This window comes from Anabrus simplex, chromosome 8 (assembly GCF_040414725.1).
Source record: "Anabrus simplex isolate iqAnaSimp1 chromosome 8, ASM4041472v1, whole genome shotgun sequence".
Taxonomy (NCBI): domain Eukaryota; kingdom Metazoa; phylum Arthropoda; class Insecta; order Orthoptera; family Tettigoniidae; genus Anabrus; species Anabrus simplex.
Window position 1 is genome coordinate 228,413,160 of NC_090272.1, and position 15,450 is coordinate 228,428,609.

Below are 15,450 nucleotides of genomic sequence, written 5' to 3' on the forward strand. Positions count from 1 at the left end.
CACACACACACACACACACACACACACACACACACACACACACACACACACACACACACACACACACACACACACACACACACACACACACACACACACACACACACACACACACACACACACACACACACACACACACACACACACACACACACACACACACCAGGAAGTATTACTAATGTCGTCTACAAGGAAATCTTAGAATATCTATCACTATAAATTCAAAATTGCTCCCATGCCAAACTGGTGTGGGTGACTAGTACTGTATATTTATATGTAATGAACAAATATTATTATTATTATTATTATTATTATTATTATTATTATTATTATTATTATTATTATTATTATTTCATGAGAAATATTTTTCTAATAGAAAATTAATGGCAGCTTCTTCAAAAACATCAACTTCATTTACAACAGAAGGAAAGAGATTGTATAAGTGAGAAAATTACGATGCAAAAAAAAAAATGTACAATACAGTACAGCCTAAGTACATACTGCAATCACTTTTAATCAGCTTTATGCGAGCCTCTTATACAATATTCAACTTTAGAACTATGTCAGATACATTAAATACTCACCGGTTGCCTTGTTGCCCATCGTTGTCAACCAGAGCCGAAGCATCACCATTGCCTGTTGACTAACATTGTCAGGATATTCAGTCTTAATGAGATTCACGTCTGATGGTGGAACAGTCAGCTCCTCTGCCAATGGAACCCAATCAGGTCCCAACAAGTTACAAATATCTGACAGTCGAATGTCGGCCCTGTGGATTGTATCCGGGTGACCTGAAAATTTGGATACAAGATTTAAATATTTTCAAGTAAAATATATTATAGTATAATAAACAGCTATACTATGTACAGAAATATTAGTTTCATTGAATTCAATGACTGGTGGGTAGGTATTAGGACAAAGCACATCATACAAAAGTATTTTAATTAAACTACGGGATTAAGGTTACATACAAAATATTTTTGGTGTGATTTACATGCTCTGCTAATGTGGAGTGTACTAATGATTTCTCAAAATCAGAAGGAGAATGTCAATTGCATCTTTGTTCTGAACTCCAAGTTTATTTATATGGTAGCAAAGCTGGCACAAAGGTCACAGAAGAATCAGGGAATTGTTCCCCTGGATCTCAAAAGAAGCCCTATAATGGTGACATCTGTAAGGGTACACTCTTTTTATTTTACAGTAAAAAATTCCCTCTCAGATCATAAATTCCCTCTGTTCAACTATGCCTGATCTAAATAAAGTAATTTCAGCACGTACAGAGGAAGAGTGAATTAATTCATTCCATAATTGAGTAGGTCCTATAAAAGCCTAGAGGTTATTCATTTTGGAAACCCCAAACTTTGCAAAGTATTTCCACTCCATTTTTGTGTATAGTTTTCATAGTTTTCCTTGTGGGGGTTAGCAGGCTGATGACTGTCAGAAATATCAAATATCATGTATCCTAAAATATTCTGATATAATCCATCTCAATGAGGTCTGCTCACACCAACGTGTGATATTGGATCGAAAGTGCGAGCGAACCAGTCGTGAACTACTGTGAGTACAGCAGGATCACAGTCCCACCAACATGGCACGACTACACCATAACATTATCAGTTAGTCTGCGTACTGTATTCAGTTATGTGTTTCTGTGGTGGTAGGTAGTATAGTATCTTGTGCGAGTATGAAGAAGAGTGTTGGGACAAAAACACAAACATCCAGTCCTCGAGTCCAATGTGCAGGTCTGTTCTCCACTAAACACATTTTAACACGCTACTTACTAATGCCATCACGCAGGAAGCTGTAGTTTCGTTCTAATTCCAACAAATCAGGTTCTGAAGGGCCAGCATCAGGAATGATGGTATCAGGTAACACTATGTTCAAGGAGCAAATTGGACTTTGTGCAGGCTCCCCTTTAGCAACCTAAAAACAATACCAAGAAGATAAAGCAGTTTCACAAAGAAAACCAGAAAATATCAGGCAAAAACTTGTTAAAACATATTACGGAGAATTTTAAAACAAAAGACAATATACAGTATAAGAAATGGAGGGGACAGGGGCAACAACAGGGGAGTTTGTTTGAGCTTTCCCCAAAACTACCCAGCTTCCATCCATTCATATTATAATATTAAAATATCTGCATTTTAAATTTTCCAATTTATTTTAAAGAAATGGTGCTTGAAAAATTATTTATAAAATTCCATGGAAAGCACTAGACCTGCCAATGATAGCAATGAAGTGGGTGATCGCCCCCATCACTAAAATTTGAAAATAGTGCTTATTATTATTATTATTCAATGAAATGCGTACAAACTGTACATCACTGTTTCATGCTATGCTATATTGAATGACAGATTTCTCTCTCTTTCTGCATTCGAGTATGTGGTGTCTACCACACAAAAAGCCACACAATTCACAAATGATAAGAATTCCCAGAGAACTGTTCAATGTAAATACTGTATAGTTACCAACCTTTGACATTAATTTTTGGATACAAACATTGACGCCGAACACTACACCTTTTCTCCCTTAATTGTTTTAATGTAAATATTTTTTAACTTTTTATTTCCCTATGATTGCGTCAACTGTTTCTCCAGAGCACCACTACCGAACTCTACTATGTTAATTTTAGGCATTGGTGCTGACTTTTCATCTATAAACCTAAATGTTCAACCATCACTTTTGTACAACTATTTCCCATACTTAATTTTTGTAATTGTAATTAATAATATGTATTAATTTGTACCGTCAACTACTAACCAGTTACCTGATTTTTTACCTTGAGGTGATATTTTGACTGATGATGCCCTCAATGAAGGGCGAAACATGTCTCAAGTGGAATCAACAATAAATTCCTAATTTATAAAATTTATATGTATTGAATAGGTGAAAAAACTAACCTTTTAGCATCCTACATTCAGTATCTTCAATACGGATAGCAATGATTTTTATCACTTGCAACAGCACCTTCCAAAGCCGTAATGTATGGGAGTGGCTGGTAAGAGCTGCGAAAAGACCTACAGAATGCCACTCACTAAAGTCAAGAGTGGAGCTGGGGAGTCTGAGAGTTTCCCTGTGAAGGTTGGCGTTCACCAGGGTTCAGTGCTTAGCTCACTGTTATTCAATTTGGAAATAAACTATCTGACAAAACATGTCGTGCATAAGGAACATTTTGTATGCAGATGACCTAGTTTTGATGGGTGAAATAAGAGAGCAGGTTGAAGAGGTTCTTGACAGGAGACAAGAAGAGACAGGCAAAGACAGAGTATATGAACAACAACTTTTCCAATACAAAACAGACTGGCCCACTACATACAGTTTTCTTGAATGATGAACATAGAGGTGGTAGATGAATTCAGATACTTTGGATCCATCATTAACAACAAGGTGATGACAGATACCAAATCAATGTCAGTTGGCTAAAGCGGCAATCAGTGACCGGTGTGATGTAGGATAAAAGAATGCCTGTGAAATTACAAGGCAAGGTTTATACCATTGTGATCAGACCAGTAATGACATACAGCCCTATGACATGGACCAGACAGGCCAAGCATAATCTGAAACTGCACACTGCAGAATTGAGAAAGCTACATTGGTCAACAGGTGTGAGATGAAAAGATGGGATAAAAAATTATCAAATTTGTGGCTCGATGGAAATCTTGGCGATAAAGAACAACTGAAATGATCTGGGCACATCCACCAGAGATGAAAATCGCCTTGGTTCAGAGAGCTCTAGGTATCCAGAACCACCTGCAAGAAGAGGAAGACCTAAATACACATGGAGGAGATCCTGTGAAAGAGACAGAAACATACATCCTTCGTATCCACCGAATTACACTACGGCATACCAAAGAAGACTAGGTGCTATACCGAGCCTTTTTTCATGTCAAGGATCTCCTTCATAAACCCCTCCCCCCCTCCCCTCCCTCTATTATTGTTCAATTCTGATGATCATGATGTCCAAGGAGGCTATTACGCAGTTGTCGCCATCTCTTGCAGTTCCCAGTCAGATGAATTGCACCAAAGACAGATACAAATGATTAGCCATTTAGTTCTTTTGTATTAATATTACATAATATGATAATGCAATACCCTCTTCCCTCTTATACTCTTCATAATGTTCAACCATCAAGTGGGAACTCATCCACGAACTCTCTTGCCAGGAACATTTCTAAGAATGAACGTTCTTCTGTGCTGTCATTCCCACGTTGCATAGTTGTGTCCAAAGAATTGTAACAACTCTTTGTTTACATATTGATGATAATCTGATTCTGAGGTTGAGCAGTTTATAATGGAATGATTTGAGCAAAACGCTGTCCAAGGTATGCGTAACATTCTTCGCCAGCACCACATTTCAAAAGAATATATTTTCTTCAGGTCTTAGCATAAAGAGTCCAAGCGTCAGCTCCATAGAGGAAACCTGAAAATACCAGACTGGATACTAGGCTCATTTTCAGTGGTGAAGAAAGAGCGCACCTCCCTAAACGGAACAAATTCGTCATTATATTTTTGGCCGTAGTTGTTCTTCTCTTAATCTCAAGAGCACAGCTACTTGAACTGGAAATGACTGAACCAATGTATAGCATTTCTGAAATGTTCTACTATTCCTTGAAGATGTCTGTGCTGGCTAATTTCTCATTTCAATTAACTACGGAAAGAGCAATAAATAAGCAAAGTATCATTAGAACATACTGTATTTACTTGCGTATTAGACACCCCTTTTTTTCTTTTCGATTTTACTGCCAAAAAAGTAAGGGGTGTACAATATGCGACAACCTCAAATTTTGTGCAGTGAACACATGGCTTCTACACTATAAAGAGCTGTAAATTATACATGTAAACATTCTACACTATTCTTTACCAAACTTATGAATGTATTAGAGTTATACTGGCTATTTTCATTGGAAGGCAGTATTTCTAAACGTAAAGAGACAATAAATGGTGAACATGACTTTTAGGCCTACATATAAAGTAAATATAGTCCATTTTGGTTTCTCATATGACGTCATTCGTTTCATCTCATTAATTCCTCTGATTAGGTTGACATCAGGAAGAACATGTGGTCGAAAAAACTCGTTACGAAGATTCGACTCACTTCATCATCAACCCCGTAGAGAAGAGGGAAAAGGGTATTGCATTATCATATTATGTAATATTAATACAAAAGAACTAAATGGCTAATCATTTGTATCTGTCAGTTGAGCAGTAGGCCTACCACACAGTAAACCTGAGTAAACCTAATCACTGCTTTCATTTGAATTATCGTCTTGTGCCACCAACTTCCCTGGTACCGGCATGTCATCATTCCAGATGACGTCATTTTTACTGCATATCGTGAGCTATGCGTCGAGAACATTCAAGGTCCCGTCATTTTTTTTTTAAACTTTTAAAAATAGTTTTGTTCCCTACTTTAAAGTCCAAACAGTGCGAATCTATTCCCAAATGGTTTCTGAAGATGGTCTCTCTTATTCCCAGTTGGTGTATATGTAGCAGAAGCCACCCCTTCTGAATAAAGCCTTGCTGTAAAAAGCGTGTCAATCCACCAGCCGATAACTAGCGTATGTTATGAGTTGCAGTGGAAGAGTTCTGCGGATAACTGCGGCTGTTGAAAGCCAAACTCTTATTTTTAAGTATATTTCATGCTTGTTCTCCACATTTATCACACCAGGATTTACCTAAACAGCTGTAAACAAGATAAGAGAGACTGCATAGTTTAGGTAAGTTATGCTCTCGAGTGCTGCATAATGCCAGAAGTTCCATGATGGGAGGATTAAAAATAAATAACAGGGAAGTTTGTTGCATTTATGGATATCTACAGGTGTGGCGGTAATGTGTTTTACCATCATAATTTTTAATTTCGTACGATCGTTGTCTCGATTTTTTTTACAGTATTAACGCATAGTATGGTTTGTTTGGCGTCTTCAAAAATCATTAAATGGGGATGTAAAATTATTATTATTATTATTATTATTATTATTATTATTATTATTATTATTATTATTATTATTATTATTATTATTCGTGAGGTACATTGGTGAGTAAAACAATAGTTATGATTGGATTGTTTTTATCATGTTTTAAACCTACTTCTCTCCAAAAAAAACCTCTATTGGCCTGAGTTACAGGATATTAAATGATCACTTTGTTAATGATCTTGCCTGCTATATTAATAGCAACAACCGTGAATATTTCTCAACTAAAGTAAACTCGTTTGCTCATCCCGAGGTGGTGCAGCTCTTTTCAGACAGGTCCCAGTGGAAGGGAGTTGCATGTACCATTTTTATTGCAAATCAACTTTCCTGCCATTCTCAAATCTCTGGCAATACGGTACCGGGAACCGAGCTCTGGCTCCCGAGAATGGCAGCTAATTGTGCTAACCATTACACTGGCTGATGCGTGCTTGCAATGTGCAGGTTGGACACAAAATTATTCATCTATTCGTGCGACATCGTCAGAGCTGCAGTAGGCCTACGCTACGGAGGCAGGACATTTCTTAACTATGAAACACAGATGTACCGCATGACTTTCGATGCATGTTTTCATTGCGTGGGTCGTACGGACGAAACTATTCACAAATTTGTGTGATGTCATCAGAGCTGCAGTAAGGCTTGTACGTGCTTAGAAGTGGAATCGTCATTCTTCTCTGAAGAATTACGTTGGGGAGGGGGGCTTGTATGCTTTCATTTTCTTAGTCTCAAAAAGCCAAGGGGGGTCTAATACATGAGTAAATATGGTACACAGGTCACAGGTTCTACATCAAAATTACCTTAGGTTCTTTCATGAAAAGAATTCTGCCAACAAGATCTTCATCCTGGTCCTTGACACGGATAGTGAAAGGGAGACGATTTTCTTTAAACGCTCGGAAGCCAAGTTGAAGTTGGTCACCAGACTTCATAACAGGAATAAGATTGCCAGCAAATTCAATATAGTGTATCTTCCCTTCTAAGACCTGAAAAATAAACATAAATAACTGAGCAAGTATTTATAATGTCAACAAGAGGATTTCATCATTAATATGTCTGACTTACATCTGGAACTGTAAATACAAAGATGTGAACCAGAGTGGTATTGCAGTGAATATTGTTGGTTTCATCCAGTAGTGTATAGTGTATTTAGTAATTATTAGTTTTGGGAACTGGTGACTTAGAAGAATGAACATCCAAAGAAATGTACATGTATTTGTTTAAAGAGACATTCAAATGTATTCATCTCATATTTTTGATTCAGGAGGTAAAATTACTATACCACTATTGAAGTCTCTAAGGCTTTTCATAGGACACATCATGAGGGACTCTCAAAAATGAGGGCTATTAGAGTAGACAAGAGTGATTGAATGGCTGACTAAATTTCTAGAAAACAGAACTCGAGTTTAGGTGGAGCATTATCTGATCCTGTAATGATTAAGAGTGGGGTCCCATAGGGCAGTGTTACTGTACCTTTGTTTTCTTGTATCCAGGTGTATCTTAATTATACCGACAAAAATATCAGTCGTGCTCTTCGTGTTACGTAAAGAACGATAGTGTGACCGGTTTAGCAGAGAAAATTTTCCATTTTAAAAAAAAGACATTAATTTGTTTCTTCTGGGTGAGCAATTAAAACTGACAAACTTGTCATATTGGTTCTGCCAGAGCGTAAGGTGCTGTCTGGTGTTGTGCTTCAGGAAAGGGAGGGGAAGTGGGGTGTATGACACGCTGAGACAGAGATAATGAAATAATGAGGAGAGATAATGAGATAATGAGGAGGGACCAGAGATAATGCGAATGCATAAGTTTCTTATTCTTTTAGCGCAGCCGCTTCCCAGACCCAGTAGGCAGTGTAGTTCGTTCTGCACACATTGCCTGCTAAGTTCGTGCGGATTCTCTCCCGTAGCCATTCGCTGCACCATAGGCCAGGTTTATATGAGCCATTTCATCGGTGTATCGAAACTGAGCCATTCTCACCAATTTATGGCATTCAGTACCATAATGGCCGCCAACCTAATCATTCAACCTTTGAATCCATCAGCAGACAACTGTGTGAAAGAGGGTGGAAGGAAATCCTCATGCGACAGCAGTGCACACATTTTAGCATCAGTTGAGTGTCCATAATTGGGCCGGGTCGCGACTATTTAATTGGGCCGCATGTCAGTTGTCCTCGCCTGGACGGTGAAGAATGCTACCGTTTCTTGGTAGAATCACTGCCTGGATTATTGGAAGAAGTTGCTTGAGGAATTCATTAGCAACTATGCCTGTGCCATGATGGCGCCCCATTGCACTTCACTCGCCGTGTCTCGCAGTACATAAATGGGTACACCAGTTACATGTCCTCAGTGCTCTGCCGATTTAACTCTCGTGGACTTTTCTTGTTACGTGAAGATTGAAATAGAAGGGGAGAATATTAGTAATCAAACCACTGGGCGTATGTTTCTTTCATTCAGTATTTAATTCCTTTTACAGTGTTGTGAGTAAATGACTGTAGGATTGTGTGGCAGCAGCGATGTATCTTTGTTCAGACTGAATAACAAAGAATAAAAGACAGGGACAATTCTGCACAAGAAAAACGAAGAAACTTGTGCTTTCGTGCGGAGCATTATCTCTGTCTCTGTCTATTATACACCCCACTTCCGCTCCCTTCCCTAGAGCACAGCACCGGGCAGTGGCTTGCGCTCTGGCACAGCCAATATGGCGAGTTCAGTCAACATATAATTACAAAGTTTGTTCCACCTACTCAATACTGTACAATAATTGCAATGTCTATAAATGTTATCAAGGTACTAGTTTCGACCCTATGTGGGTCATCATCAGCCTAACTAAGATACACTTATGGATTTGCCAAAGTCCTAAGACGAAATTATGTTGTGGAAATAAAATTTAAAAGAATGAAGTGTGTATGTGATGCGATAATGTACATATAAAATGACGGAGTGATGAAATGTTATAGATAAAAATAATGTACTGATCAATGACAAATAAAATTTTCAGGATTTACGTCAATTACAATTAAACAGTAAGAATAATATCTAACAATTTTTACAATAATGATTAAAATATGCCCTTGTTAGTGAATACTCTAAAATTGCAATTTAAAAGTGTAATATGCCAGTGGAATGCAAAGTCCAGATACTTCTATTGAGTTCTAAATTTCAAGTGCTTCCTCAGGTAGAGAATTGAAAGTTGAACATTGGCGCAGAGGGTGTCTGTCTTGCTTGAGGTCCAATATTTCTGATACAGAAGTTAAATGTAGATAAAACAATAGGACATTCTTATAATATAATGGATTCTTGCTGTGGTGTGAGGAAAATTTCCAATCCAAGTTGGAACCAATAGAACCTGATGATGAAAAAGTTGGAACTAATGCAAGATATTTTAAGGAAGGGAATAGTGGTGTGGTCATGCAAGATGAATGGAGGAGGATAGGTTACCAGGAAGAATGTACATTATCGCATCACATACACAGTTCATTCTTTTAAATTTTATTTCCACAATGTAATTTTGTCTTAGGACTTCGGCAAATCCATAAGCGTATCTTAGTTAGGCTGATGATGATCCACATGTGGTTGAAACTAGTACCTTGATAACATGTTTATATATTCATTTATTTATTTATTTATTTATTTATTTATTTATTTATTTATTTATTTATTTATTTATTTATTTATTTATTCATTTATTTATTAAGCACAAGATACACCTACACTGAGCTAAATTCACTTGTACTGTCAACAGACTAATTAACAAATCTAAACTTTCATGATAAAATATAACAAACAAGATCAGTACACTGCCTATTAATAACAACTGTCCAAATCAAAAATAATGAGAATGACCTTGTTTGTAGCCAAGTCGTTGTGGGTCAAGATGGTGGTATAACCATACTCTTCACTTTTACCTTGTAAGATAAGCTGAAGGAGTCTATATTTATCTTTTTTTTTTTTTTTTTTTATGTTGTGCATGACCTCTAGCTCTTTGTTCAGGCATTGTAGTACTTCAGTCTTACATATTCTGTCAACCCATGATATTCTGAGCAGCAGCCCATCTACCCCCTGTGGATGGGGGCGGTAGAATAACACCCACGGTATCCCCTGCCTGTCGTAAGAGGTGACTAAAAGGGGTCCCAGGAGCTCTTAATTTGGGAGCATGGGTTAACAACCACGGGACCCTCAGCTGAGTTCTGGCATTGCTTCCACTTACTTGTGCCAGGTTTCTTCCTTTCATCTATCCTATCCTACCCCCCATGATCAACTTGTGTTCTTTTCCGACCCCAATGGTATTAGAGCACTGGAGGCCAAGGATGTCTTCATTTCTCAAAGTGTCGGATCCCTCCCTTCCATTTTTTCCCTCTCATAAGTGTTATCATGAATGATCATGAATTAGAAACCATCATGTGGAGGCTAGACGAGCGAAGCAGAAAATATGGTCTTGAAATCAACAATAAAAAGACCAAAGTGATGATTGTAGACCGTTTTAATAACAACAGACCTGCCATAACAAGAATTGCGGATTATGAGGTTGTCAGTCGCTTCGAGTATCTAGGATCTATTGTCACAAATACTAGAGACTGTGAACCTGAGATCCGCAAGCGCATTGCAACTGCAAGAAATTCAACAGCAAAACTTACTCGCATCTGGAAGGACACCTCCATCACTTCCAAGACAAAGCTCACCCTCATGCGAACTCTGATCTTCCCTATCGCGACCTATGCAGCAGAAACTTGGACGATGAAGGCGGCGGATCGCCGCAGGATTGATGCTCTAGAAATGTGGTGCTATAGGAGATTACTGCGAATACCATGGACAGCACACCGTACTAATGAATCGATCCTGCAACAGCTCGGCATCAGAACAAGACTGTCGACCCTTATCAACCAAAAACAACTCGGATATTTTGGTCATATTGCCAGAAGACAGGAGGCAATGGAAATACTTATCATAGAGAGAAAAGTCAAAGGCCGAAGACCTAGAGGACGTGCGCCGTTACGATGGATGGACCAGATCAAGAACTTAACCAGGATGAGCTTACAGCAAGCAAGTCACCATGTCGAAAGCAGAGACTCCTGGAGGAAGATCACCAAAAGGATTGTCGCGTGATGCCACTACACCCTTACGAAGGGTTGGACTAAGAGAGAGAAGTGTTATATAAAGGATGGTTGCCCAGTTGTACTTCCTCTTAAAACAATATTCACCAATACCACCACCAGCACCACATCTCAAAGGATCAAAGGTTTTGGTAGTGTTCTCTATTAGGGTCCAAGTCTCGGTACCATAAAGTAAGACAGAAAATACATAACACGGAAGTAAACAGAAATTGAGATTGATCTTAAAGTCCCTGTTATAGAGGAGTTTGCTCATTCTCTTGAGTGCAGTCCCTTCTTGGTCAAGAACGAAACATGTCATTCTGTTTTAATTAAGATGTTTCTTATTGAGGTAAAATTCTGTTTTCTTTTCCAGGTACTTTATAAATTTATTTATTCAGAATTAGTTTCGGCAGACTGAAGAACCTAACAGTTATAAAACTGAAGAGAGATGGCTACAGATATCAAAAAACATAAACACAAAATAGCAGAGTTACCCTTCCATAGTCATTGACAGTTCCCCATCTAAAGGTTTAGACCATATGGCAATGAATTATGCCCATCCTATTACCGGAAAGGAAGGAGACGAGCATGTGGATAAGTAACACAACTTTCTCCCAACTGGCCTGGTGTAGCAGGTGCGAGTAATGCACCTGGCTGGGGGTGAGTAATTAGTCACCAGTAAGTGATGCACCCTGACATTAGTCAGCAGTGACAAAAGTACTTCGGACTGTTTAGATATTTCCTACACCACCAATGCAACTTGTGCATGCACAGAACCCATTGCAATCCACTGTCTTGCCTCCCTGATAGCAGTTTTGCTCCCACAAACTAACAGCACTGCTCACATGAACCTGATATTGCATGCTCATGAGAGGTAAAATTAGCAATGGGGAGAGAGTATAAATACTGAAAACATGATCAGAAACTTGTATTTCCTTGAATGTTCTTTACTTAACCCTAAAGTTATATTGCCGGGCGCGTGGTGAATTTCGTGACACGTACAATTTCCTGGACAGATACCGCTACACTGAGAGTATCGATAAGACTTCACAGGAAGGTAACAGCAGCACGACGGCTGTAGCTCTTAGGAACTAAAAACTACAGATGAAACACTCAGGTTGGTGAACGAAATTCACCAGCGCGCCTGGTTTAGGGTTAAATAAATGCCATGCATGTTAACAAATTCAGGTGTGCACTTGTGAGTATGTCAATAGCCAGGAGCAGCCACTGTGTGTATGTATCCACAGATATCAATACTGAATAAAAAGATTCAGTCAGATCAAAATGCTCCATTGCAGAGACAGAATTCCTTACCTCAACATCTTTACTCTTGGCCACTTCTGTAAAGTGTTCTTGTTGTTCCAGGGTCTTATCTTCCTTGTCATCTGTCATGCAGAACACCCGTAGCCTAGCCTCCAGTACATCGACACGTTTTGCAAACACTACGAACCTGACAAGAAAAAGAGCACAGAGGATTATAATTTATGAATACTTGGAAGACTGTTAGTTTCATTCCTTCCATTGTTTTCATTTACTGACTTACAGACCTTGATGGCATCATGTATCTACCATCATTTTTGTACTTTCACAACAATTTCCAATTTGTTTATAGGCTCTGGACTAAAGTTACATTATTATTAGAGGTCTGCTTTTTACTTACAATAATAGGATAGTTTGCAAAACTTACATAGCAAGTAGTAAGTGCTGTCTAGCCTGCTCTACAGTAATGTTGCATAAATTGTAGGGGAACTTACAGACCATACCCCTAATGTTCAACACATTGAACATGGTGCCCAAGCAGCACTCAGGATGGGTTTTCTCTACTAATAAACCATTATATGCTGGAAATACGTCCACCTCATTTCCAGTAAACATGAATGACAGAGTTACAGTTCCTTATACTGTTGTTAGATTCGACCACTATCCTTGCCAAATAGAATACAAACATTTGTTTTGAAGAGTAGCAAACGTGTCCCGTATGTTTTTTTCTGCTCGTTCCTGTCACAGTATCTTGATTCTTTGAGCAATGATGCAATAAAAACCCCTATAAACTGGAATTCATGATCCAAGCTGGATGACAGCAATGATGGAAATGAAGAAACAAGTGACAAGTAAAGTCAAGTTCTCTATAAAATAATTACTAAGACAACAAAGAAACCATTGTTTAGAGAAGAAAATAAATCTCTAGAATAGGAGAGTGGTGGTAGTGATTATCGTTTTAAGAGGAAGTACAACTGGGCAACCATCCTCTACATAACACGAATCACAGGGAAAAATAGAAGGGATGCAATATTTCAAAAAATGAAGGTATTGGTCAAAGGAAGACAAGGGCCACAAAGAGTGTGCAAATGAAAGACTCCCTAGGCCTCGTAAACCTAATACCGTTGGGGTTGGAAAAGAACAAGAGTTGACCAAGGGAGGTCGGATAGGATCGATGAAAGGAGCCTGGCACAAGTAAGCAGAAACCATGCCAGGACTCAGCTAATGGCCCTATGCTCACCAGCCCACGCTCCTAAGTAGAGAGCCCCTAGGGCCCTTTACAGTCATCTCCTACAACAGGCAGGGGATACTGCGGGTGTAATTCTACTGCCTCAGCCCACAGGGTGGGGGTTGAATAGGAGATATCCATACGATTAAAGATATTAGTCCCGTCAGTTCATTTACCACAGCTTTAAAAAATCTCCTGCTGAGTAGCTGCTTCTACAGTACAGAAGAATACATGATGAAGTGCTGGTAATGATGCTTCTACTTATTAACTTGTAATCTAGTATATAGCCTTAACCCATTAGTTCCCAGAACTTTTTTCCCTTCAAAAACTGCTGAAATGTTTCATATTGGTTCGTTAGCACTAGAAAATAATTCCCGAGAATGTTTTACTGCGGTCCCATGCATACAAGCCTAGAATGAGTAGGGGAGGATCGGGAGGTATCGGACGGCGGCTGGTATCGGACAATCACAGATGTCTTTGTTAGCAGCGTGTGGCAGAACCTGTTTAGTTACTCACAGGTCCGCCTGCATGTTTGAAGGGTGGATACATCCTATTCAGTCGAAAGGCAGTATCGTTTATGAGTGGTGGTGTATTTTTGTCCTTTGTGTGATTTTCAGCCGGCACGGATTTGTTTTTACCAAGAAGTAGCAGAAACAAGGAAAAGTTGCATTGAACTTTAAGTACATTAGCAGAAACAGTATTCCTTACTCTGAAATATCGTGGGTTTAGAGTAAGCTTCTTTTCGAACGTTCTCGTTCAGTTCCTGTTGTTTCTTAAGGGAGTCATTCGGGCGGTATCGGACACAAAACTGGCGTGCGGTATCTGACACATAGGTTGCAGTTCCGTCCGAGTTACTGATAGTATTATCCTTTGTTTTAGGTAAGCATGGGGAAGATACGAGGATAATGGGAAGAAAGCAATATAATATTAGCCGTGAATAGTGTCAGGGACAATAGAATGAGTATTAGAGAGGCCAGTCAATGTTCATCTGTTCCACAAAAGCACGCTAGATGATAGAATTAAAGCTCTTGAAGCTGGTAAAGAGATTCCAATAAAAGCGTGTACGGCGAACAGTGAGACTTATCAGAGAACATTCTCAGATGAAGAAGAGAATGACCTGTACATGCATACCAAGGCCTCGAGGGTCACCTCATGCCCCTCATCAAAACATAATTTTTAAATCTTGTGTATCAAGTTGCTGAGGAATTGAGAGTTTAACATAGGTTTAATAAAACTAAAATGATGGCAGGAAAGGCAATTTTTTTATGATTTTATGAAGAGGCACCCGGACTTCCGTTTGAGGACGGCTGAGTCCACCAGCGTTCAGCGAGGAGTGGGCTTCAACAAGGAGCAAGTGGACATATTTTTTGACAAATTAAATGACCTTATGACTAAATATTTGTTTAGTCCATCAAGAACCTTCAACGCTAATGAGTGTGATATTTGAAGAATGGCTAAACGTTAATTTGTTTGCATTTTGAATGTGAAAAAATATCTTTTTGTTTAAAAAGATTGACCGTCCGATACCACCCTCCATTTTTCAAACCTACGAAAGTGTAATAACCTCTTAATTTGTTAATATTGTCCGTGTTTTTAATTGTGATTAAATATATTCTAGTGAGTACGTTAATATAAGAATATAGATGCTTATAAAATGCATTACATGATTTTTTCCTATTCCATAAACAAATTATGGCAGAAAAGTTAAACTGTCCAATACCTCCCGACATTCCCCTATGTTGCGAAAACGCATCACCGGGAACAAAGGGTTGCAAACATAGTCATATCGAACAAATGCAATTAGAAAGAAATTATTGTTATTATACCAATTTACTGTGCATATATTACTACTTTTCTACTATTATCATTGTTCCCTATTTATTACAAAATCGTGTACACAATTGTTGATG

The 15,450-nt window shown here is 38.6% G+C and overlaps 1 protein-coding gene across 7 annotated transcripts in view; it reads right to left on the bottom strand.

Annotated features, from left to right (window-relative positions):
* Positions 1 to 15,450, bottom strand: part of LOC136879031 (ankyrin-3) — a 682,638-nt gene that overhangs the window by 66,406 nt on the left and 600,782 nt on the right. For all 7 annotated transcript variants that reach the window (XM_067152757.2, XM_067152756.2, XM_067152753.2 and 4 more), the window contains 4 exons: positions 12,367 to 12,502; positions 6,767 to 6,949; positions 1,782 to 1,923; positions 585 to 791 (listed from right to left, as the gene is read on the bottom strand). In XM_067152757.2, the coding sequence (XP_067008858.2) occupies positions 585 to 791; positions 1,782 to 1,923; positions 6,767 to 6,949; positions 12,367 to 12,502 (668 nt within the window). The remainder of the gene's footprint in view (positions 1 to 584; positions 792 to 1,781; positions 1,924 to 6,766; positions 6,950 to 12,366; positions 12,503 to 15,450) is intronic.